General features: G+C 45.2%; 1 protein-coding gene across 1 annotated transcript in view; it reads right to left on the bottom strand.

Annotated features, from left to right (window-relative positions):
* Positions 1-24,793, bottom strand: part of kif28 (kinesin family member 28) — a 66,799-nt gene that overhangs the window by 24,569 nt on the left and 17,437 nt on the right. The window contains exons 6-16 of the mRNA XM_078557618.1: positions 22,904-23,058; positions 19,937-20,048; positions 17,032-17,099; positions 15,411-15,553; positions 14,437-14,558; positions 10,467-10,557; positions 8,050-8,110; positions 4,152-4,275; positions 2,290-2,437; positions 930-1,045; positions 287-394 (exon numbers count right to left, since the gene is read on the bottom strand). Coding sequence (XP_078413744.1) covers positions 287-394; positions 930-1,045; positions 2,290-2,437; positions 4,152-4,275; positions 8,050-8,110; positions 10,467-10,557; positions 14,437-14,558; positions 15,411-15,553; positions 17,032-17,099; positions 19,937-20,048; positions 22,904-23,058 — 1,248 coding nt within the window. The remainder of the gene's footprint in view (positions 1-286; positions 395-929; positions 1,046-2,289; positions 2,438-4,151; positions 4,276-8,049; positions 8,111-10,466; positions 10,558-14,436; positions 14,559-15,410; positions 15,554-17,031; positions 17,100-19,936; positions 20,049-22,903; positions 23,059-24,793) is intronic.

Here is a 24,793-nt window from a genome sequence, read left to right as displayed (position 1 = left end):
TAGCTTTTAATAATTGAATTTAAATTCCACCAGCTTCCATGGGGAGGTTTGAACCCAGAGCTTGAGCCTCTGGATTATCAGCCCAGTGACATTACCAGTACATCATCATCTCCCCTTGTGAACAATAGTATCCATATTCCCTTAATACTCAACTTTGCTCAGGAATGGAAAACAGGTTTTAAAATTGGTAAAGGTGGGAAAAAAAGAAAAAAGATCTTAGAATTACTTTCTTCTATTACAATACAATTGGTACCAAAACATGAGGTATGAGCGCATTCCTTCGTACCTGATGAGTCATTTTATTTGTCACTTTCACCATCACCTCCTTTATCAAGTCTTGGCCCCTGGAGTCTGTTAATGCCAAGTTCTTCACTTCCAATTCAAACTTTAGATCCTGTGCTTGAACAATTAAAATAGTTGTTCAAACATAAACAACAATGTACTCAAATGTTTCAACAACTCCAAGACCCAACAGTCGACTTGAGCACATTGTCACTTCAGTGCAGTGCTCCGGTGTTAGAGGTGTCATCTTTTAGAGTAGACATTAACCTGAGGCCTTCTCTGCTCTCTCAGGTGGATGGGAAAGATATCATGGCACTATTCAAATAAGAGCAGGGTATTATCCTGGTGTCCTGGACAACAGTCCTCTCTTGGGCAACATCATTAAAAACAGTTATTCATTAATTTAATTCACTAATTGCGAGTTGCTGATTTGGGGAGAGTGGCTGCTACAAACTCACCTTAAATCCCAGTAACTTTACTCCAGACATAAGCCATTAATTGTAAAGCATTTCGAGATGTCCTGGGGATGTGAAAGGTGTTATGTAATTGCAAGTTTTTTTCCCTCAGCTGTGTGAGGCAGTGTTTGCCTGACTGGATGAAGGAGAAAGATGGTGAGATACCCAAACAGAGAGAAGTGGAGAGATTACCTTGTTTAACTCTTCACTGATCTGGTTCACTTCCACAACCATAGGCTTCACCCTGATGTAATCAAGGAACACAGCAAGCACACTCGGATCTACTTTCTTGTTCCCACATGCAGGACCTGGTCAGCAGAAGGTGAGAAAGTTATTAGAGCCTCAGGGAGCAACCAGTGGACATGAATCACTTTCCCCAGCCCTAAAGCCAAAATTTCCATGCACTTGAGCTGATTAAAATATGACTACAGTATTACCAGAAGGATAGTGTTATCCATAGCATTTGTCAAGGGCTATAATCCCTTCATAGTTTTTATTAAGCGTATTAGAAAAATGATCAGGAATCACCACTAAGTTACTGATGCTTTCTGAAGATCCTGGACTGACTCCCTAAGGCATGTCCATCATCTACAAGGCACAAGTCAAGAGTGTGATGGAATACTCTCCACTTGCCTGGATGAGTGCAGCTCCAACAACACTCAAGAAGCTTGACACCATCCAGGACAAAGCAGCCCGCTTGATTAGCACCCCATCCACAAACACTCACTCCCTCCATCACCGACACATGGTGACAGCAGTGTGTACCATCTACGAGATGCACTGCAGGAACTCAACAAGGCTCCTTAGACAGCACCTTCAAAACCCATGACCTCTATCATCTAGAAGGACAAGGGCAGCAGGCACATGGGAACACCACCTCCTGGAAGTTCCTCTCCCAAGCCACTCACCATCCTGACTTGGAAATATGTTGCCGTTCCTTCACTGTCACTGGGTCAAAATCCTGGAACTCCCTCCCTAACAGCACTGTGGGTGTACTTACACCACATGGACTGCAACGGTTCAAGAAGGCAGCTCACCACCACCTTCTCAAGGGCAATTAGGGATGGGCAATAAATGCTGGCCTAGCCAGTGACACCAACATCCCATGTATGAATTTAAAAAACACCAAAACTTCACGTTATTTTTAACTTGAAAGTTCATCACATAACTCAATGTACCTTTAACACATGGCTTTATAAATATTTGCACATGGGTTCTGGGTAACTGTGACCAGGCTGCATTTATTATGCATCCTAATTATCTGAAATGGTATCAATTGCATTTGTAACTTCAGAAGGTACTAAGAGTGAACTGTATTCTGCAAGACCGAACAGATATATGGCAGATTCATTGATGCATGTTGGTTGGGGTTTTTAATGACAATCTAACAGGTTCTCCATGGTCATTTTTCCTGTGGTACCAGCTCGCACATTACCAGGTTTATTGTAGCTGGCTTCATAGTTCACTCTGGAGGGGGGGGTGCATGAACTCATGATTACACGTCTAACACCATAACCACTTCACTACCATATCCCTAGTCTTTGCCACTTACCAAGTGCATCTCTGTCAAAACCTTCTACTGCTGCCAGCTCTGACTGGAAAAAATCATAGTCGTATTTGCTGAAGTCCTCCTCACCATTCCGTTCGCTCAGAAATCCCACATAAAGGTAAATGCTGTTGGATCCCAGAATAACTCGGTCCTGAGGTACACAAGGACAAAAGATAAAAGAAAAGGCTTGCCATTCATTAATTGTCCATGCTCTCTGGTAACATAAAAAATACCCTGGGCGAAACCTAACAATTCACTCCCGTTTGTTAGAAAGCTTACGGACAACAAGCCTTCATTCTGGGCTGATTGTGAAACCAGGGCCAGGATTTTACGGCCCTGCCGCGATGTGTCTCCCTCACCCCCCAACATCCCCCCTGCCCCGCACCCACCCCCACCACCCCCCACCGCCCCACACTCCCCTACCTCTGGTGGACGCAGCGAGCCATTTAAATCTCCATTTAGTTCGGCAGGACTGTAACATCCCGCTGGGCTGGAGGGGCCTTAAAATCCTGGCCCAGGTGTCAGGAGTGAAAGAAGGCCTAAAATAATGAAGGCCCAAAATGGTGTACCTTTGCTGGGCAGAGAATTCCCTTTTGTTTTATTTCTTATTTGAAATTGTTGACTCAGTTTCAAGGAAGGGTAACAAATATTTTTACAATTCATTTTATCATAAGTGCTAGGGAAGAGCTTCAGAATAAGAAAAAACTTGTGTTCATATAGCACTTATCACAACCACCAGACGTCTCAAAGCACTTCACAGTCAATGAAGTACTTTTGGAGTGTCGACACTGTTGTAATGTAGGAAATGAAGCAGCCAATTTACACACAGCAAACTTCAACAAACAGCAGCGTGATAATTAGCAGATTTTTTTTGTGATGTTGATTGGCCAAGACACCATGGGAAGAATTATCCCCCCGTTGGGGGGGAAGTTCAGGAGCGGGCACGCCTCAGATCGGCACCCCTGATCGGGGGCGCACCGCTCTTTTACGTGGACGGGCCAATTGAGGCCCGCCCAGTGTGTCGTCCGCACAGAAGCGTTATGTGCTCCCTATGCGGGCAGGGGGGAGGATTCCCTAAGCCGGGAGTGCGCTCTTTTGTGCATACGCGTGAAAGAGCGCACTCATCTCCCTGAGGCTAAGTACTGCCTTAGGGAGATCGGCGCCAAATTCAAAAATGGTCAATGCACAAAAATAAAATTTCCCTGACACGCCCCCTCATGTGACACAGTCACATAAGCTGGGACATGTTCATCACTTTTATTCAAACTTTTATTAAATTTTTTAAAACCTACATGAACCCTCATCTCGCCCGTGGATGAGGTTTCGTGCTTTTTCTGAAGCCCGGCCTGCCCACCAACCTTAAGGTTGGACAGGCAGGTCCATTAACTTGTTTAATTTGTTTTTAAAAGGCCTCGATTGGCCGTTGACAGGTTGGCGGGCACACAGCTGATTCGGCTGTGCCCCCGACAACCTGAAAATTGAAATGACTCTGGGTGATGTCAGGAGTTCCACCCAATGTCATCCCGTATCGGCAAGCGGGCCCCACCCCCACTCGCCGACCTCAATATCCTGCCCCATGGGGAACTCCCCTGCTCTTCTTTGAAATACTGTCGTGGGATCTTTTACATCCACCCAAGCAAGTAGATGGGGTCTCAGTTCAACATCCCATTCAAAACACAGCACCTTCAACAGCGCAGCACTCCTTCACTGGAGTGTCAATCTGGATTTCTGTGTTCGCTGTCTGGAGTGGGATATGAACCCAGCGCCTTGTGACTCAGAGGCAAGAGGGCTACCAACTGAGCCACAGCTGACAGGTCACAGGCAAAGCATCAGCCTGCATGAAGAACTAAGGTCAAGTGACTTACCAAATGTCTAAGTTGAACTTTAGTAAGGACAAGGACCCCGTTTAAAGTCACTTTAGCTTGTCCATGTGGCTCCAGAGTTACTTTATTGTCTAGGTTTGTGATGGTGGCGTGTTTATCAGCAATACTAAAGAAGAAAAATAACATGCAATGCATAAAATTAACCATGTTTATTCAAACAATAAAGACTCCACTATATTACAGCCTCGCAGACTGTACGACTGTAGAACTTCATAGCACAGAAGGAGGCCATTCAGCCCATTCTGTATGTGCTTGAGCAATTCACCCATAGCCTTGTGCCTTTGCTTCAAATATTTATCAAATTTTCTATTGACAAATGCAATGGTCTCTGCCACATCCTCTCTCTCAAAGCATTATGTGTTCCAAAAACTCTGCATGGAAAAATTTTCTAAATTCTCTCCTTACTCTTTTAGTGCAACAATCACTGACTCTCCAGCCAGAAGACTTCTCTTCCTTGTTTAGTCTATCAAATTCATAATTTTAAAAAGTCTCTAATTCAAACTCCTTTTTTCCAGCGTAAATTGTTTCAGTGTCTGATGTTTCTTCTCACATCTATAGATTCCCATTCCTGGCCGTGTTTTGGTGAATTTACATGTACGCTTCCTATGACTATAAGGTCCATCTTATAATGGGGTATCTAAGACTACATGCAGCACTCTACCTGTGCCCTAATCAATAATTTGTAAGAATTCATCATTACGTTTTGTAAGTAATTCCTCTGCTTGATAAAATCTGAAATTCTATTAGTCTTTTTTGAGGCTTTATGTACACTCACAATTTTAGAGAATTATTTATTTGAATGCCTACATTTCTTTGTTTATTCAGTCACTTGAGCATCTTGTACTTGTGTTCCTTTTTCTCAAATCGCACCTGCCACCTGTCTGCCTGTTCCACTAAGCTGTCTTCTGGAAATCTTGTAGGAGTTCTTTTCATTGTTCCATGAACCTCCTAATTCTGTGTCATCAGCAAATATCTTCATTTGTGAGGCATAGACCTTGATATGTTTTCTGACTGTTCGTCCAACAGTGACGAGGAATGGAGGAAACACAGCCATGCCTCTTTCTGTCTTCGCCTGGTATCCATGTGCATGCACATTATCAAGCAGAAGTCACCTAATAGCAATGAGGCTATCCTCACGTTGTGGTATTGAAGGAATTGCAGCTCCTGCCACTGTGACTTAGCTGAGATTGGCTAATGAATCACCAACAAGGAGTCAAAATTGACTTTTAAACTTATTTGACTTGGGAGGTCTTGTGGCGCAGTAGGTAGTGTCCCTATTGCTAAACCTAGGAACTCTGGATTCAAGTCCCACCCAGAACTTGATGGCCATGGAAGGTATGTTCATAATGTGGCCAAACAGGTTGGTTGTAAGCCTGCATATCCAGCATGCAGCAAGAATGGGAGGGGCTCCTGGTCAGCCACACTTGATGTGGAGTAGCACTTCTCAAGTGATAGCTTCTGGCTTGAGGCTAGCAACCTATTCCAGGAAAAACAACAATATAACACAGATGTAAGACTCTGCCTCCATTGTCTCTAGAGGTGAAGAGTCATACAAACTTGAAACATTAACTCTGTTTCTCTCTCCATAAATGCTGCCAGACCTGCTGAGTTTTTCCAGCATTTTCTATTTTTATTTCAGATTTCCAGCATCTGCAGTATTTTGCTTTTATCCATATATATGGGAAGTCTTCTAAGTCTATTTGACTTGATGAAAACAGCATGAGGAGAGGAAAGTAAAACATTACCATCAAGCTAAGAAGCCTGGTTCAATGAAGAGTGCAGGAGGGCATGCCAGGAGCAGCACCAGGCATACCTAAAAGTGAGGTGTCAACCTGGTGAAGCTATAACACAAAACTACTTGTGTGCCAAACAGCATAAGCAGCAAGTGATAGACAGAGCTAAGCAATCCCACTGCCAATGGGTCAGATCTAAGCTCTGCAGTCCTGCCACATCCAGTCATGAATGGTGGTAGACAATTAAACAACTCACTGGAGGAGGAGGCTCCACAAACACCTCCAACCTCAATGATGGAGGAGCCCAGCACATCAGTGCAAAAGATAAGGCTGAAGCATTTGCTACAATCTTCAGCCAGAAGTGCCAAGTGGGTAATCCATCTCGGCCTCCTCCGGAGGTCCCCAGCATCACAGATGCCAGTCTTCAGCCAATTCAATTCACTCCACATGATATCAGGAAATGGCTGAAGGCACTGGATACTGCAAAGGCTACGGGCCTTGACAATATTCCGGCAATAGTACTGAAGACTTATGCTCCAGAACTTTCTGTGCCTCTAGCCAAGCTGTTCCAATACACCTACAACACTGGCATCTACCCAGCTATGTGAAAAATTGCCCAGGTATGTCCTGTACACAAAAAGCAGGCAAAATCCAACTTGGCCAATTACCGCCTCATCAGTCTACTCTCGATCATCAGTAAAGTAGTGGAAGAGGTCATCAACAGTGCTATCAAGCGGGACTTGCTTAGCAATAACCTGCTCACTGATGCCCAGCTTTTGTTCTGCCAGGGCCACCCAGCTCCTGACCTCATTACAGCCTTGGTTTAAACATGGACAAAAGAGCTGAACCCCCAAGGTGAGGTGAGAGTGACTGCCCTTGACATCAAGGCCACATTTGACAGTGTGTGGCATCAAGAAGCCCTAGTAAAATTGGAGTCAATGTGAAACAGGGGGAAAACTCTCCGCTGGTTGGAGTCATACCTAGCACAAAGGAAGATGATTGTGGTTGTTGGGGCTCAGTCATCTCAGCTCCAGGACATCACTGCAGGAGTTCCTCAGGGTCGTGTCCTCAGCCATCTTCAGCTGCTTCAATGACCTTCCTTCTATCATAATGTCAGAAGTGGGATGTTCACTGATGATTGCACAATGTTCAGCACCTTGCGCAACTCCTCAGATACTGAAGCAGTCCATGTCCAAATGCAGCAAGACCTGGACAATATCCAGGATTGGGCTGACAATTGGCAAGTAACATTTGCGCCACACAAGTGCCAGGCAATGACCATCTCCAACAAGAGAGGATCTAACCATCGCCCCTTGTTGTTCAATGGCATTACTATTGCTGAATCCCCCTCTATCAACCTCCTGGGGGTTACCATTGACCAGAAACTGAACTGGACTAGCTATATAAATACTGTGGCTACAAGAGCAGGTGAGAAGTTAGGAATCATGTGATGAGTAACTCATCTCCTGACCCCCCAAAGCCTGTCCACCATCTACAAGGCACAATCAGGAGTGTGATGGAATACTCCCCATTCACCTGGATGAATGCAGCTCCCACAACACTCAAGAACCTTGACACCATCCAGGACAAAGCAGCCCGCTTGATTAGCACCCCATCCACAAACATTCACTCCATCCACCACCGACTCACAGTAGCAGCCGTGTGTACCATCTATATGATGCACTGCAGGAATTCACCAAGGCTCCTTCGACAGTGCCTTCCAAACCCACGCCCACCACCATTTAGAAAGACAAGGGCAGCAGATAGATGGGAACACCACCACCTGGAAGTTTCTCTCCAAGTCACTCACCATCCTGACTTGGAAATATATCGCCGTTCCTTCACTGTCGCTGGGTCAAAATCCTGGAACTCCCTTTCTAACAGCACTGTGGGTGTACCTACACCACATGGACTGCAGCGGTTCAAGTAGGCAGCTCACCACCACCTTCTCAAAGACAACTAGGGATGGGCAATAAATGCTGGCCCAGCTAGAGAAGCCCACATCCCATGAATGAATATATGAAAAGAAAGCTCCTCATTTACATATTATCATTTTCAAGAACCTAACTACTTTGCTGAAACTTCCAGTTGACCATCCAACAGCCTACAAGTATTTTTTAAAACTTCCTGTTACGGTTTCCACTTACCCGAAACCTTTAATAACAATGGCCTGTGGGGATCTTCTGGACTGTCCAATGACAGTCTCTCCTGAAACAAAACACAGGCATTTTAAAATAATCAGCACGTTTGAAATATCGATGAAGGTATATCATTCTTTAAAATTGGGTGGGCAAGGAACAAGGAGGGTCCACATTTGAGTGACCGGGTCACGTAAACCTGCACTTAATCTACCTATCTCCTCAAAGTGTGAAAGCAGAAGACAATAACAGCATTGCGAGACGCTACAATGCAGACTTCATTGGTCCCATTGAACTATTCCACCCACAATTGTTTTAAAAGTTCTTTCAGGGGATGTGGCAAGGCCAGCATTTGTTGCCCATCCCTAATTGCCCTTGCTTTCTAGGTCATTTCAGAGGGCAGTTAAGAGTCAACTACATTGCTTTGGGTCTGGAGTCACATGTAGGCCAGAGCAGTTAAAGGTGGCAGATTTACTCCCCTAAAGGGCATTAAGTGAGCCAGATGGTTTTTCAACAATAATTAATGATATTTTCATGGTCACCATTACTGAGACTAGTTTTAAGTCCCAAATTTTTCATTAACCAGATTTAAACTCCACCAGCTGCTATAGTGGGATTTGAACCCCTTGCCCTCAGGCATTACCCTAGATTATTAGTCCCGTGACATTACCAGAGTACTACTGTTGTCCCTAAGTACAAGGCAAGGTATAATGAATGACAGACTGGGCGACTCCATCATTTTGGTGTTTTCCTTACGGATTCTTAGCAGTCACTCTGACTTTTCCTCAAAATTCTAGGTTCCATGGAGCTGAATTGCCTCTTCAGCATCTGGGCTGAGGAGCATGAAGATGGTTGTGATTGTCACGGAAAATCAGGCTTGGGCGGTTCCCGATGTTCTGCTAAATCATTTCAAGGGAACAGAAAATCATGAACAACCCGTGCACATCTGATTAAGCGTTTCCCCCCTGCCAAGCTCATACACCTGGATGTTGAAGAGGAAAATCTACCCCCCCCTCTCCCCACCACCCATTTAGGCCCTTGCACATTTATTTATTGCAACGAGCTGTCAGCAAGTTCAATAAAAGACAGAGGGGGGGTGAGCTAGGAGGCTGGCGGGGATAAGGGAGGCAGGTGTAGCTCTGTGGTCGTGGCTCGAGTCCTAACGATACATTACTGAGGCTGAAAATTCATCACACATCTTAAAGAGCTGGAGTCACGGATCCCGGGGAATGACAGCACGAGGCTGACGTGGGAAAATTTGACTTTCATTTTGAGCAATGCTTTTAGCGCCTGCTTCACCCATCAGAAATGATTGAACAACTCACTCAAAAATATAAACACAGATAATGTTGGAAAGGCTCAGCAGGTCAGGTAGCATTTGTGAAGAGAAATACAGAATTAACCCAGGGTGGCTGTGAAAAATTTAAAACCTGGTGGACTTCATTTCAGTTTTAACTAACAACTTGGGGGCAGGGTGTGGGGGATGAGGGGCTAGTAACCTGCTCTCAAGAGCTGGGTCATTTATTTAGATACGCTCATGAGGCGGCATGCCTCAGATTTATTTTACCCCACTTCTACCTTTCATGGTTTCTGCTTGGACTTGCCAGGGATTGGGAAACCGGGCTGCTGACAGGAGGTGAGGACTGCCAGGTACAGCACTGCACTGGGGCCAGGCGGAGCAGGAGAGCTTCCCTCACACAATGTAACCTGCTATAATCGGGTGACAAACCACCTCCCCCTGTGCCCCCCTTCCTCCCTCCCCCCACTCCAATGATCTGCCCCTCCCCCTTTCCGCCAGGATCTCTCCCTTCTCTTTGTCTCAAATGCGCTCCTGAAGTTAGGTTTGGCAGGGCCTTCAGTGCTTCCCTCTTTTCTGGGCTTCCCCACACACCCCCCCCTCACCCCCCACCAGTCACTACAAGTCCATCTCTGCTCCCTCTCTGACTCCCTGTATGTCGGGGCTAACCTTTCAGCTCAATGATCTCTTACCAGCAACTGGAAAAGCTGGTACACAACTGACAATCGCTGGGAGTAGTTGAGGCTTAAAAATAACAGAAGGGGCAGAGGATATCTGTGAGGGTTAGAGGGCAGGAGTGATTAAATGACCAAAGTGGTGATGGTAAAAGAAAACAAAGATTAGGCAACTAGAACCCCAGGGAAAAGGATTGCTCATCTGTTTAATTCCTCAAGAAAGGCATTATAGCTGTGTAAGGCAGCTCGCCAAATAATTTAGGCTCTCCTCCATTTTTCTTTCCAAGTTTAAAACACACCCGCCAATTATAACTGTAGAAATGCTTCAAATAGGTTTAAGTTGGAAAGTGATTTGACTCAAATCCAGGTGAAGATGGAAAGAGCAATCAGAAAGGGTGACTAGTAGAGCCCAGACTTGGATCTGCACACAATAACACAGGGTGAGAGGCCAGTACCATCCTGAATGAAGAGCTTGACAAAGGCAGAGAGCTGTGGGTCCACATTGACATTCGACAGATAGGGGAACATCTGAATCATGTGCTTTTCCTAGAAAACAAATGTATAAAGTGATCAGTGATGTTTTCCATTAGATTTCTTCCAACCCTACGATGTCTACCACCTAGTACAGCTTCCTGTGGTCCATTCACTCCCCCTCCTGCTCATCTCCGCCTTCCCACCCGCCACACCTCTCTCTTACCAGCACACCCCTCTCCCCCTCTCACCGCCCCTCTCCCACTCTCACCGCCCCTCTCCCCCTCTCACCGCCCCTCTCCCACTCTCACCACCCCTCTCCCCCTCTCACCATCCCCTCCCACTCTCACCATCCCTCTCCCACTCTCACCGCCCCTCTCCCCCTCTCACCACCCCCTCCCACTCTCACCACTCCTCTCCCACTCTCACCGCCCCTCTCCCCCTCTCACCACCCCTCTCCCACTCTCACCACTCCTCTCCCCCTCTCACCGCCCCTCTCCCACTCTCACCGTCCCTCTCCCACTCACACCGCCTCTCTCCCTCGGTCACTCCGCCTCTCCCTCGCTCACATCTCCTCTCTCTCCCACTCGTCTCCTCTCCCTCCCGCTCGCCTCCTCTCCCTCCCATTCCTGTCTCTCTCCCACTGACCTCCTTGTCCTCGCTCCTGCTCACATCCTCTCTCCCACTCACTACCTGTCTCTCTCTCTCTCACTCACCTCCTCCCTGCCATTGAACTCCTCCCTGCCGCTCACCTCCAACCTCTCACTCACCTCCTCCCTGCCGCCTTGCCTCCTCCCTCCCACTCGCCTCCTCCCTCCCGCTCACCTCCTCCCTCTCCCTTGCCTCTTCTCTCTCACTCATCTCCTCTCACTCACCTCCTCTCTCACTCGCCTCCTCTCTCTCACTCACCTCCTCTCACCTGCTCACCACCTCTCTCTCACCTCCTCTCTCTCATTCACTTCCTCTCTCTCACTACCTGTCTTTCTCTCTCTAGTGCTCACCTCCTCCCTGCCGCTCACCTCCAATCTCTCACTCGCCTCCTCCCTCCCGCTCGCCTCTTCTCTCTCACTCACCTCCTCTCTCACTCGCCTCCTTTCTCTCAGTCGCCTCCTCTCACCTGCTGACCACCTCCTCTCTCTCACTCACTTCCTCTCTCTCACTGGCTGCCTCTCTCCCACTCACTGCCTCTCTCCCACTCACAAGCACTCCTGCTCACTAATACTTCTGCTCACCTACCCTCCCATTTACTGCCCCTCCCAGCCACTGCTTTCCCTCCAACTCTTCCACTTGCAGCTCCTCTCACTCCTTTGTTTTCTTCCTGCCTCTTGCCGCCCCTCTCCCAAGCCCTTGTTCACAGCAAGGGTTCAGGAGAGGGAATTGGAAAATGAATAGACAATTTGGGGACTCTCTCTAACAGCACTGTAGTTGTTCCTGCAACACAAAGACAGGACAGTTCAAGAAGGCAGCACACCACGACCGTGACAACCTTTTTCCTGGAAACAGTACAGTAAAGAAAATTGTACTTTCTTCAAAATGACTGTGTGAATCCATAATTGTTTTAAGAATGATTGAAAAGGACTCTTAAGAGTTTGCATCAATTGTAAAGGGATCGATTGTAATGTTCTTGGAATATAAGAAATACTTGTCCATGTGACCTGGTGACCTATAACTTGCAAATGGTACTAACAGGAAGGAAGTTAATATACAAAAACAATGTGGCTGGAAGAAACAAAGGAGAGCTGGAGGCAGAAGGTAATCAGCACACAGATGCAAGAGTTCTTGAAGGCACTGTCTGAGCAGGATAAAAAGGTCTAAAACCTGGAAGGCTGTGTGAATTGCTCAGAGATGCTAAAGAGCTTGGTTTTTCTTTACCAGAAATGGCCAAACCGGGGTGTTATTGGTTGGTTGAAAAGGAATTCTTGACAGCTACACCATCAGGACTGTCATGACTCAAGGGAGAGAGGCTGTAGACATATGCCTTGCTGATGATAATCGTACCCATGATTTTCACCATGGGGGTGAAAATTGTTGTTGGATAGGACTCCTGACCTAGCCTGTGTGAATAAAGGGGAACTGTGTAGTTATGTAATGCCATACATACTGAAGGAGAATGCTTGTGGATGTGTAAGACCTATTTTGTTGTACTGACTACTTAAAAGTGAAACTTATCTTTTTACTTAAAGTATCAGTTGCCTGTTAATTCATGTTCAACTTACATTGGTTCAGATTAGTTTTAAAATAAAAGTTACAAAAAGTGAAATTGTTGGTAATTTCTTCATTTGGGGGTCGTTTGGCAAATGTGGTTAATTTGGTTTACGGTTCCCCCCTGGGGGTCGTAACACCACCCTCTCAAGGGCAATTAAGCATAGGCAATAAATGTTATCCTTGTTAGAGAGGCCCACATCCCATGAACAAATAATAGACACCAATTATTCAGACCAGCTGGGTTAAATTGGCAGCAACCAGTATGTTCTTGAGATTACCGTGTCTATAAAAGTAACAAAACAGCTACTGAAATGAAGACAGATGTTCCACATTATGAATGGTTTCCTTATACTTGGGTTGTTGTTTCAGACGTCAGCCTTTCTTCTCAATGCACGCTTTCCTCTGGTCACAAAGCTCCCTCTGCTGAACAGACTCAGCAGCAGAAGCCATTTTATTGACATTTAACTTCTTTGGACTTTTGAGACTTGCTCCATCTCAGCTCTGAATATCCTACCTTGCTCCTATCTCATTCTGTTCTGCTGAGGGGTCATGGGGACTCGAGGTGTCAACTCTTTTCTTCTCCGCCGATGCTGCCAGGCCGGCTGAGTTTTTCCAGGTAGTTCTGTTTTTGTTGTCCTATATCATCTTATTTGTTACTTGCTAATATTCCTGTATGAGCCCTGGTATTGAGTTCTGACAGACCACTTGTTTTGCTTAAATTCATTCATGGGATGTGGGCATCACTGGGAAGGCCAACATTAATTCATGACCCCTAAGGGGCATTGCTAGGCCAACTCAGAGGGCAGTTAAGAATCAAACGCCTTGCTGTGGATCTGGAGTCACATACAGACCTTTCATTAATTGGACCAGATGGGTTTTTAATGACAATCTAGTAGCTTAATGTTCTTTACTAGCACTGCCTTTTTAAACTCCAACTTCATTTAATAACTGAATTTAAATTCCCCAGATACTATGGTGGGATTTGTACTCCAGCCTCTGTATCATTAGTCAAACCCTCTGGGTTAACCAGGCCATTAGCACACCCACTATACTACAGCTCACCATTTGCCCAGGAGGTATTGCAAAACAATGGTAGTGAATGTATTTTAATGGGAAGGCTTTTATGAAGGTTCAGCTTCTGACTAGTCAAATATTTTTAGCTCCCATGTATTAAAAGCATAGGGGCCCGGTTAGCTTAGAATCCTGAATAACGCCAACAGTGCAGGCTCAATTCTCGTTCAGTCTCAGGTAGTCTTGGAAGCTGCCTCCTCACCCGATCCGTGAGAGTGGAAGTGCAATGGCAAATCACCACTGACAAAAAAGTGCCAAGGAAATGGCCTGTGACGAAGAATCAACAGACAGGAACCTGTCGTCAGGCAGAGCACTCATGGAATGGAATATCAAAAGCATATTGCAACATTTAAGAAAAAAATATTCAGCGAACATGTGGAAGAAGGGTTACGCTGGTGAAATATAAACAGAAGGTGCTGGAAATACTCAGCAGCATCTGTGGAGAGAGAAGCCAAGTTAACATTTCAGGTGGATGACCTTTTAGCTAACCCTCTTTCCCTCTCTCCAGATGCTGCCAAGCCTGCTGAGTATTTCCAGCGTTTTCTGCACTTATTATTTCTTCAGATTTCCAGCATCTGCGATATTTTGCTTTTGTGCTGCTAGAAATCTTCCTTTTACACTGCCACTGTGCTGGATCGAGGGGGAAGACAGGGTCTGACATGTTTCGCCCATTCTAACCTGTGTTAGAGTTTGGTATTGCTGCTCCCATTCTTTCCGTGCTTGCTCGAGCCGTTGCACCCAAGAAGTCTGAATCTCTGCCATCTGGAGCTCATTCTCAGCCAGTGACCATCGTAACTCCTCTAGTGAGAAAACAACAGCATGATTTTGCAATGGACCTTCTAAATGTGGGATGGAAGAATGAGGTGCTTGCAAAGGAGCCAAGATGTCAGGGTTTGGTGGAAGGGGAGATTCTTAAGAGGACTGGTCATTACCATTCGCTGTGTTAAAATGTTCTTCCTCACGTTCTGACCTGCCGTTGCATCTCCTGCCCAAAATCTTAAATCTATGTCCCCCTAGTACTTTTACAGTCTGCTAAAAGGGAGAGTTTTTCATTGCTTACCTTATCTAAACGTGCCATAATCTAGTGCACCTCTGTTAAATCTCCCTTCCATCTCTTCTGCTCCAAAAAGTGCAACCCTGCTCTAACTTCGTAGCTAAAATCTCTCATCCCTGGAACGGTCCTGGGAAATCTCCTCTGCACCTTCTGAAACACCGTCACATCCTCCCTAAAGAGTAGTGACCAGAACTGGATGCAATACTCTAGCTGCGGCCATAACCAGAGCTACCTAAAGATTCGGTGTAACTTCCCCGCTTTTCTACTCAAAAACTCTAGTTATGAAGTTTTGCTAATTACTTTGTCAATATGTCCTGTGACCTTCAAAGATCTATGCTCTTATAATTTAGGTCACACTCATAATTCGGTGCCAGTCCCCACAATTCTCCGAAAATGTCTTGCTTTGAGATCGAGGTAACATGCCAGGAAAATAAACAGCAAACCCTGCCTGATAGCTGCTTTTAGCTCATGGACTTACGCATTCGTAAGATCTCATTCAATTTTCAACAGTGCTTGAGCAACACAGCAGACTGCAATTGAAATGAAGTTTTAGAAAATAAAACAATTACGTTCTGCTAAACCAGTCACAAATACATACTTGTTTCTTCTTCTACCATTTGTCCAGAGTTTCTAAGCTTGGTGATCGTTGATCGCAGTTTGGTATTCTCTGCCCTCAGCTCCAATATGAGTCGTTCTGTTGGATTTTCATTTACCACCGCCTTGTTCTGGATATTCTTAGTCCTTTAGCCGTGAAGGTGGATAAGGGGATGAACAGAATGGTAATTACAACATTTCCTTAAAGTTATTTTTACAAATTCCGACTGCACAGATTAAAGTAGCAAACAAACGCCTGGAATCACCGCTGTTTCCCCACTATTCCCCCAGCTCCAGTGAATCGGGCTGGAAGGGAAAGGGTGGAGAGGAAGAAGGAGGTGACATAGAAAAAGGAAGAACACTTACCCTGAGATATATGCTACGAAAAGGCTTATGAAATAAAATCAAGGGCAGGATTTTTCAGTGGGCCTGCAGGGGCAGGCCCGATATGCCGATGCGTAAGATGACGTGCGGTGACATCGGGTGTGCATCCTGACGTCATCGCGCAGTCCTGCACTATTCCGTTCGGTGGGTGCGCACCGAAGTCGGCTGCACACCCGCCAATATGTAAACGGCCTATTAAAGCCATTAAGAAATTAATTGACGTACTTGTTAACGCTGCCGTCCAACCTTATGATTGGCGGGCAGGTGAAAAGGCCAAGCGGCCTTTGCGTTTTTAGGAAACCTCATCCACGGGAGGGATGAGGTTTCCCAAAGTTTTTATTCAATAAATAAATATTTTATTCATAAATATAAAAACACGTCCCATCTCATGTGACACAGTCACATGAGATGGGACATGTTTAACTAAATTTATAAACCTTTTATTTAATAATTTCAGAAGCCCTTCAATCTCCCCGAGGTAGCTCCGTGCCTCAGGGAGATTTCTGTGCTCTTTCGTGTGCATGCGCAAAAGAGTGCACCCCCGACTTTCCCTCCTCCCCCTGCCCACAGAGGTAGCGCTGAGCGATTCCACTCGCATCTTACACTGGGGGGGGGGGCCTTAATTGGCTCACCCATGTAAAATGGCGGCACGGAGCCGATCGCGGGTGCCGATCAGCTCTGTGACGGCTCCCGCCGAGCCCACCCGCTGCCTGAAAAATTCAGGCCCAGAGTGATAGTTAACTACTTGGTTCAATGTGCATTTATACACAAACCACCAGCTTGTGTACATGTCAGCTGTGGCTCAGTGGGTAGCATGCTTGCCTCAAAGTTCAAAGGTTATGGGTTCTAGTTCCACTCCAGAAACTTGCTTGTGCTATCTTGGCTGATGTTGGGGATGCTGTACTGTTGGTATGGGGGTGATGTCTATCTAATGCTCAAACTGAGGTCATGTCTGCCCTCTCAAGGGATTGAGAAAAGTCCTGCAATACTTCTTGGAAGCCGAGTAGCAAGGTTCTCCCACCTGTTCTGGCCAATGCTTACAATTTGACTAATGTCAGGAGACTTGGTTGTCATTGCATTGCTGCTTGTTCTGTAGAAATTGGCTGCTACACTTTCTACATTACAACAGCAACTCCAGTTGGACAGTGCTTCAGCATTTGCAATGTGTTTTGGGATATCTTGAGGTCAGTAAAAGTGAAATTCCTCTTTTATACCCCCAATAAAATTCACATTATTTTTACCTTTCGGCGTAACGCAATGTTGAAAGCGTTTCCTCATAGCAGCTGTCAGCTGGACTGACTGTTGCAATCTGTAAAACAAGTCTCAATTCAGGTAGAAAGCTATGTTTTAGAAATTGCACTGAAATCAAGGGATGGCAGGACTGAGAATGGTTCACTGGTTACACATTAGCCCTTCCCATGTCTCCTGTTCTGGAATGGATTACTTTTTTTACTCGTTCACAGGATGTGGGCGTCACAGGCAAGGCCAGAATTTGTTGCCCATCCCTAATTGCCCTTGAGAAGGTGGTGGTGAGCTGCCTTCTTGAACCGCTGCAGCCCATGTGGTGTAGGTACACCCACAGTGCTGTTAGGAAGGGAGTTCCAGGATTTTGACCCAGCGACAGTGAAGGAACGGCAATATCTTTCCAAGTTAGGATGGTGTGTGACTTGGAGGGGAACTTGCAGGTGGTGGTGTTCCCATGTGTCTGCTGCCCTTGTCCTTCTAGATGATAGCTGTCGTGGGTTTGGAAGGTGCTGTTGAAGGAATCTTGGTGAGTTGCTGCAGTGCAACTTGTAAATGGTACACTCTGCTGCCACTGAGCGCTGGGGTGGAGGGACTGAATGTTTAAGGTGGTGGATGGGGTGCCAATTAAGCAGGCTGCTTTGCCCTGGACGATGTTGAGTTCCTTGACTGTTGTTGGAGCTGCACTCATCCAGGCAAGTGGAGAATGTTCCATCGCATTTCTGACTTGTGCCTTGTAGATGGTGGACAGGCTTAGCAGAGTTAAGTGTTGAGTTACTCACTGCAGGATTCCCAGCCTCTGGACTGCTCTTGTAGCCACAGCATTTATATGACTGATCCAGTTCAGTTTCTGGTCAATGGTAACCCTCAGGATGTTGATAGTGGGAGATTCAGCAATGGTAATGCTATTGAATGTCAAGGGGCGATGGTTAGATTCTCTCTTGTTGGAGATGGTCATTGCCTGGCACTTGTGTGGCGCAAATGTTACTTGCAGCTTGTCAGCCCAAGCCTGGATATTGGCCAGGCCTTGCTGCATTTGGACATGGACTGCTTCAGTATCTGAGGAGTTGCGAATGTAATTGAACACTGTTCAATCATCAGCGAAAATCCCCACTTCTGTGAGCAGATCCAGCATATAAGCATCTGTGGCTTCTTTCTGGTTAAAGTGACACTAAGTGTGGATGAAAATAAGTTAGAAATATACCTTTAAAAAAACACAAACAACCAGACGGACAGAATTAATGCTGAATTATAATGCAGGTTTCCTAATGCACTAGGAGAGCAGTCATTTTGTTTGCCGATTGGTGAATCGAACAAAAGTCAATCCATTTCAAATGTCATTCATTGCCTGAAGCATTTGGCTTTAGCGCTATGGTGTGATACGATGCTGCACGAATGTAACTATCATTATAGTAAAATGGAATTAAGGAAGTACAGAACAGTAACAGCAGATAAATAGTTATAATTGATGAAAGGAGGTATTTATTTACCCAAGGTAAATGATTGAAGTAATTTGCCTGACAGTGCAGAGGAGGCAAAAGTATTTAGTGCACAATTTGATAATATAATGGGAGATACTGGGTTCTAAAATGGAGAGCCAAAGTTTTTTTTTGGTAAGTCTGGCAGCATCTGTGGAGAGAGACACAGAGTTAACGTTCTGAGTCCACATGTCTCTTCTTCACAAGTCACACGGACTCGAAACGTTAACTCTGTTTCTCTCTCCACAGATGCTGCCTGACCGGCTGAACTTATCCCGCATTTTTGGTTCTTATTTCAGATTTCCAGCATCCGCAGTATCTTGCTTTTATTTTTTTTCGTGTTCTCTACTGCGCTCGTATATTGTGCCTCCTCATCTGCCTCCTCATGTAGTATGAAGAACGTACTATTTTTGATTTTTTTTTCCTCTGTTAGTTAGTGATCCACATTGTTCCCTTCCCATCTTGAATTTTATGGATAACCAGGAATGAAGACAAGGTCCAAGATCCATATTGAAGGAATGCTGAGCATGTGATTAGAAACACCGTGGAACACTCTGAGAGGTGTAATGGCAGCACCATCAGCTTCATCTCATGTGGGAATAATTTTAGGATAATACTTAATGTAATTGAGGTACAATTGGTACACGGAATAATGATTGACTTGAAAAGCTAGTCATGTCCTTGACATTTCTGGTTTTTTATAAACTTCAGTGGTGAATGCTGATGATATCATTGGTGGGCATGACTTGGTCCTCATAGTACAAAATAACTTAATCAATATATAGAATTAAAATGGCACAGTCATTAAAATATTCTCGGTTAATGAATGCGTAGGGTTATCTTACCGTGTTACCGGTGATTGCAGTACATTACAGCACAAATTAAAGACACGATTTCACATAAGTTTTTGATTACTGAATGTGCAGTCAGTCAGACACCTGGGGCTGAATTTTTGTTCCAGAGTTACGATCCCAACACCGTGTCCAGGGTCATGAATCCAAAACTGCTGGTGGCGGGACCCTGGAAGCGATTTGGGAGGAGGCGGCCAATTAAGCGGCCACCTCGGGAGGGAGCCCCATCCAATTAACGAGGGCAGGTGGACCCCTGAGGCTGGAAGATCTGCCACTGGAAGGTTGCCGCCTCACTGCCCCCCACCCCCCCACCCCCTCCCAACACCCATCTCTCCCCCAGTTTCGGCCTCAGCTGTGACACAGGCCAGTGGCAGGAAATTGTCGGCCCTCCACGCCTCCACGCTCACCTCTGCAGCCCTTTGAAAATCCAGCCCAGGGTATTGGCAGGCCTAATGCAAAATGTGAGGCAGGAGCCAGGGAGGCTGGGCCTGGAAACTAAGGAAGAGAAAAGAACAAAAGACTTGCTTGCTCAAGAGGTCAGAGCAGATTGTACCTTTTGCTCACTAAGCATTTACCATCATAGTCTTACTGTTTCCTCCCAGAGCTGATTGCAGTAGTTTGGTAAGCGTGGAGTTCCTATATGGCACATGTAACACCTTCTTCCCCATGGCTATTTCTGCTAAGGCACTAGGGAGAAATACAGAATAAATGAAACCTTGGTTAGTTCGATAAAATGGGTTGAAAAATTGAGGCGGACTATTGGTGGGGTGGGGGGTGGGGTGGGGGGTTGGTGGTGGGGGATGGGGTGGGGGTGTTGGTGGTGGGGGGGAGGTCGACTTACATACCAACTATATGCAAAAACATGATTTTTGGGGCCAGAAAAAAATTGAGTCGCCTCATAAATCAGGTCGACGTATACACCACAATCTACAGTGAGTACGGTGGGAGGAGGCTTGTGTGCAGCATAAACACCAGCATAGACCAGTCTGAATGGCCTGTTTCTGTGCTGCAAATTCCATGCGTGCCTGACTGCAGAGGACATTTGCCTAAAACACATCAATGCATCAATAGACCATGAAGAACATCAAATGCTTCTCTGTGAAACTCATTAACCTGTCTTGCCACTTTTACTCTCTGCATTTCCTAATCTTATGGCTAAAACCCAAAATGCTATCTGATCTGTTTCTTCATCTACCGACCTGCTGAGCATTTCCAGGGCTTTCTGTACTTGTTTCTTAGATAGGGATTCTCCAGCCTAACTGCCAGTGTGGGTCGCACCAGACACATCAACCCATCGCCCTCCTTCACCTGCTAGATTTACCCTGTTGTTGCACTGGGCTCCTAACCCATTTACTTAGAGCCATCCAGCTCCGGTAACAAAGTACAGGTCTTATTTTATCATTGAACTGCCAGTATTGAGAGAGATTTGGTTGCCAGTTTATACAGCTGGAGTCACAAGTGACAATGACTTTCATCTGTTAACTGTGGAGGAGACACTAATTATTTCAACATTTCTTACATAGCATGTTGAAGAAAAAGAATGTACCCATATAAACATTTAACTCAACAGAGCTTTCTAGGTAGTTTCAGGAGGAAATGGTGAGTAACCCTTCTCCCGATAGCCATGTTGGTAACCAGTCCAGCATTAACGAAGCTGTGAAAAAGAGTCATGTTGGACTCAAAACATTAAACTCTGTTTCTCTCTCCACAGATGCTGCCAGACCTGCTGAGTTTTTCTAGCATTTTCTATTTTTATAAAGAGACTACTTGATTCACATGTTCTCCTGGACTGGTCTTGATCACCTGAGGGAGTCAGAGAATTTTCCAGAGTTATGACTATTGGGCTAAAGGGGAGGAGGTGGGGTAGGATGAATTATAGGACGTGTCTAGTCATGATGCCCCAACCATCATGAGTGAGGGGCAGGCTTGATAGACCAATTGGCTTCTTTCTGCCCAACATTTTCATGTTGTACATATTACTAACCATAAACATTGACTTATTTGTGTAGTGTTCAATAGCTTGATTGATCTGTGTTTGATCACGTTAGCCTGTTCACTGATCTATGTTCACCATGCTTGAATGCTTAAGCCTGTGTGTGAAGCTAGAGAGCTAAAGTAACTGATACCATACAAAAGGTTCTGGAAACACAAAGGATTCTGGCTGAAACCATATGTGTTGAATCCCTGCGATTGCAGTGATATTTTAAGCACTGTAAATAAACCAGTTGTAGATTTAGAACTGGTGCCATCTCTGCATTATGCTCTGAGATAAATCAGATATGTAAGATTATGTAGCAAATCAGTGCGTACAAAACAATTCACATTGCAGTTAGTCGGGAAGAGAGGAGCACTTTAAGAAGACAACCACCAACTGTGCAGAACAATTTGCATGAAGAGCTGAGAGAACAAGCCTGACAGTCATGTTGGTAAAGGCACTATCTGGTTGTGGTATTGAGTCATATGGATCATGTCTGTTTCTTGAGTTGGCTGATCTGTGCTCGGCAGCAAATAACCTCCATAATATCCCTTGTGGCACTTGGAAAGGAAGTCAGGATTCCTCTTCAACACACACTGAGCCCACAGGAAAGAGTGATGGCCAGGTTAGGGTATTATTTAGTGCCTGGGGACATATCTCTAAAAGTATCAGTGCCTTCAGACGGGGTGGGAAAATGCCATAAACAAAATAAAATTGATTCCTAAGGATTATTTCAATTACTTTTTGCCATAATCATGTCAGCAACTGACCTCAGTACCTCGGGAAACAAAGCAACCAGGGCTTCTACTCTTGATTGCTTGTTGAACATACAAAATTGACAGGTACACAAAGGTCAGCAGGTCCACCAAGCCTTTTCATCATAATTTAAACATTTCCTCCCTTCCTCTCCCTTCCCTATCCAGTGACTCCTGCTGCGTAGAGCACGTGCAAGCATCCTAAGGAGGATTGGGCTAAACTGCGAAGCCTCCAAAGGTCAAACAACCTGCCAGCACTTGCATGAAGAGAGCCCAAAGTATCAGAGGACTTCAGTGGCCGGTGGAACTGTACCAAAAATATACTAAAAATATCAGGCCTGCACCAAATATGAACTAAACTGATTCAGTTCTTATAAACATTGTTTTATCTTCATTTGTAATTAATCTTCATGGGTGTATGTGTTCATAACTTTCTCTTTTCTTAGGTAACTTACAGAGCAATAGAATAAAATAAACTAACCTTTCTTTAAGTAAATGCTTCACTGCTGGGTTATTTTAAATTAAATTTCTAACTCCCTGGGTAAGAAACTGCACACACACACGTACAGATACATTGTTCACTGGTGACTTTGGGGAAACACCTTTTACAGTGTCCGTGAACGGGAGACAAGCTCAACAGAGGTGCCAGGAGATGGATATGAATTCACTGTGACATTCCCAGAAGGTACACTTTCTTTGTAAATATTTTTCAAAGATGGAGAGAAAATTAAACTGGAGATTTAAATTCACGTAACCTCGACTTTACCCACTTATCTCCATGCAGTCTAAGTTTGCTTTCTCTGTTGTCCCACCTGATGACATTGCCCAGCGTGGTTAAGCTGAGGTTGATGGCGGTTCCCTCTCTCAGCCGGTCCCCCTCAGAACCAGAGGTCTTCTGCCTCTCGCTGCCAGCCAAATCCACCAAGTTTATGTCGGACTGTTTTGTTAAGTGGTCTTTTAAAAATACCTGTGTGAGAGAACATCAAGCAGAATATGTGATTTGTGTTCTACAATCAGTAGGCCAACTAAACGTCGGCACCATTGACCATTTCTTCTTAAAAAGGGATGTGGTTCTTCTCCATAAATTGAGCTTCAGTAAATATACAATGATGTACTTGGAAATGAACTCCTCTTCCTTACTCTCTTATTTTAAAACATCCCTCAAGTGACTAAAATGCTTGTCATTTGGAATATAGCAGCAAGAGTATCTATTAAATCGGTCAACATTATAAACATAGTGTACTATTGGATAAAAAACATCCCTACTTAGATGACCATGTCCAATTTCTGTCTATCAGTGGTTTTCAACAGACCCAACTATTCCGATATCTCCAGACTGGCCTCCCTCCTTCCACCCCCTGTAAAACTGAACTCATCTAGAACTCTGCTTCTCGTATCCTAACTTGCACCAAGACCCGTTCACCTATCACGCCTGGGCTTGCTAACCCACATTGGCTCCAAATTAACACCTCAATTTTAAAATTGTTATCTTTATTTTCAAATCCCTACAAGGCCCATAATACCATAAGATATAGGAACAGAAATTAGGCCATTCGGCCCATCGAGTCTGCTCTGCCATTCAATCATGGCTGATAAGTTTCTCAACCACATTCTCCCGCCTTCTCCCCGTAACCTTTGATCCCCTTACCAATCAAGAACATATCTATCTCGGTCTTAAATACACTCAGTGACCTGGCCTCCACAGCTTTCTGTGGCAATGAATTCCATACATTCACCACTCTCTGGCTAAAGAAGTTTCTCCTCATCTCTGTTCTAAAAGGTCTTCCCTTTACTCTGAGGCTGTGCCCTCGGGTCCTAGTCTCTCCTACTAATGGAAACATCTTCCCCACGTCCACTCAATCCAGGCCTTTCAGTATTCTCTAAGTTTCAATCAGATCCCCCCCATATCCTTCTAAACTCCATCGAGTATAGACCCAGAACCCTCATATATTAAGCCTTTCATTCCTGGGATCGTTCTCGTGAAACTCCTCTGGACCCTCTCCAGGGTCAGAACATCCTTCCTGAGATACGGGGCCCAAAATTGCTCACAATATTCTAAATGTGGTCTGACCAGAGCCTTATAAAGCCTCAGCAGCACATCCCTGCTTTTATACTCTAGTCCTCTCAAAATAAATTCCAACATTGCATTTGCCTTCTTAACTACCCACTCAACCTGCAAGTTAACCTTAAGAGAATCCTGGACTAGTACTCCCAAGTCCCTTTGCACTCCAGATTTCTGAATTCTCTCCCCATTTAGAAAATAGTCTATGCCTCTATTCTTCCTACCAAAGTGCATGACCTCACACTTCCCCACGTTGTATTCCATCTGCCACTTCTTTGCCCATTCTCCTAACCTGTCCAAATCTTTCTGCAGCCTCCCTGCCTCCTCAATACTACCTGTCCCTCCACCTATCTCTGTATCATCTGCAAATTTAGCTAGAATGCCCTCAGTTCCTTCATCTAGATCATTAATGTGTAAAGTGAAAAGTTGTGGTCCCAACACTGACCCCTGAGGAACTCCACTAGTCACCGGCCGCCATCCTGAGAAGGACCTTATCCCCACTCTCTGCCTCCTGCCAGACAGCCAATCTTCTATCCATGCTAGTACCTTGCCTCTAACACCATGGGCTCTTATCTTACTGAGCAGCCTCCTGTGCGGCACCTTGTCAAAGGCCTTCTGGAAGTCCAAGTAGATAACATCC

This window comes from Cetorhinus maximus, chromosome 14 (assembly GCF_964194155.1).
Source record: "Cetorhinus maximus chromosome 14, sCetMax3.hap1.1, whole genome shotgun sequence".
Taxonomy (NCBI): domain Eukaryota; kingdom Metazoa; phylum Chordata; class Chondrichthyes; order Lamniformes; family Cetorhinidae; genus Cetorhinus; species Cetorhinus maximus.
This window is presented reverse-complemented; position numbering and strand designations above follow the sequence as displayed.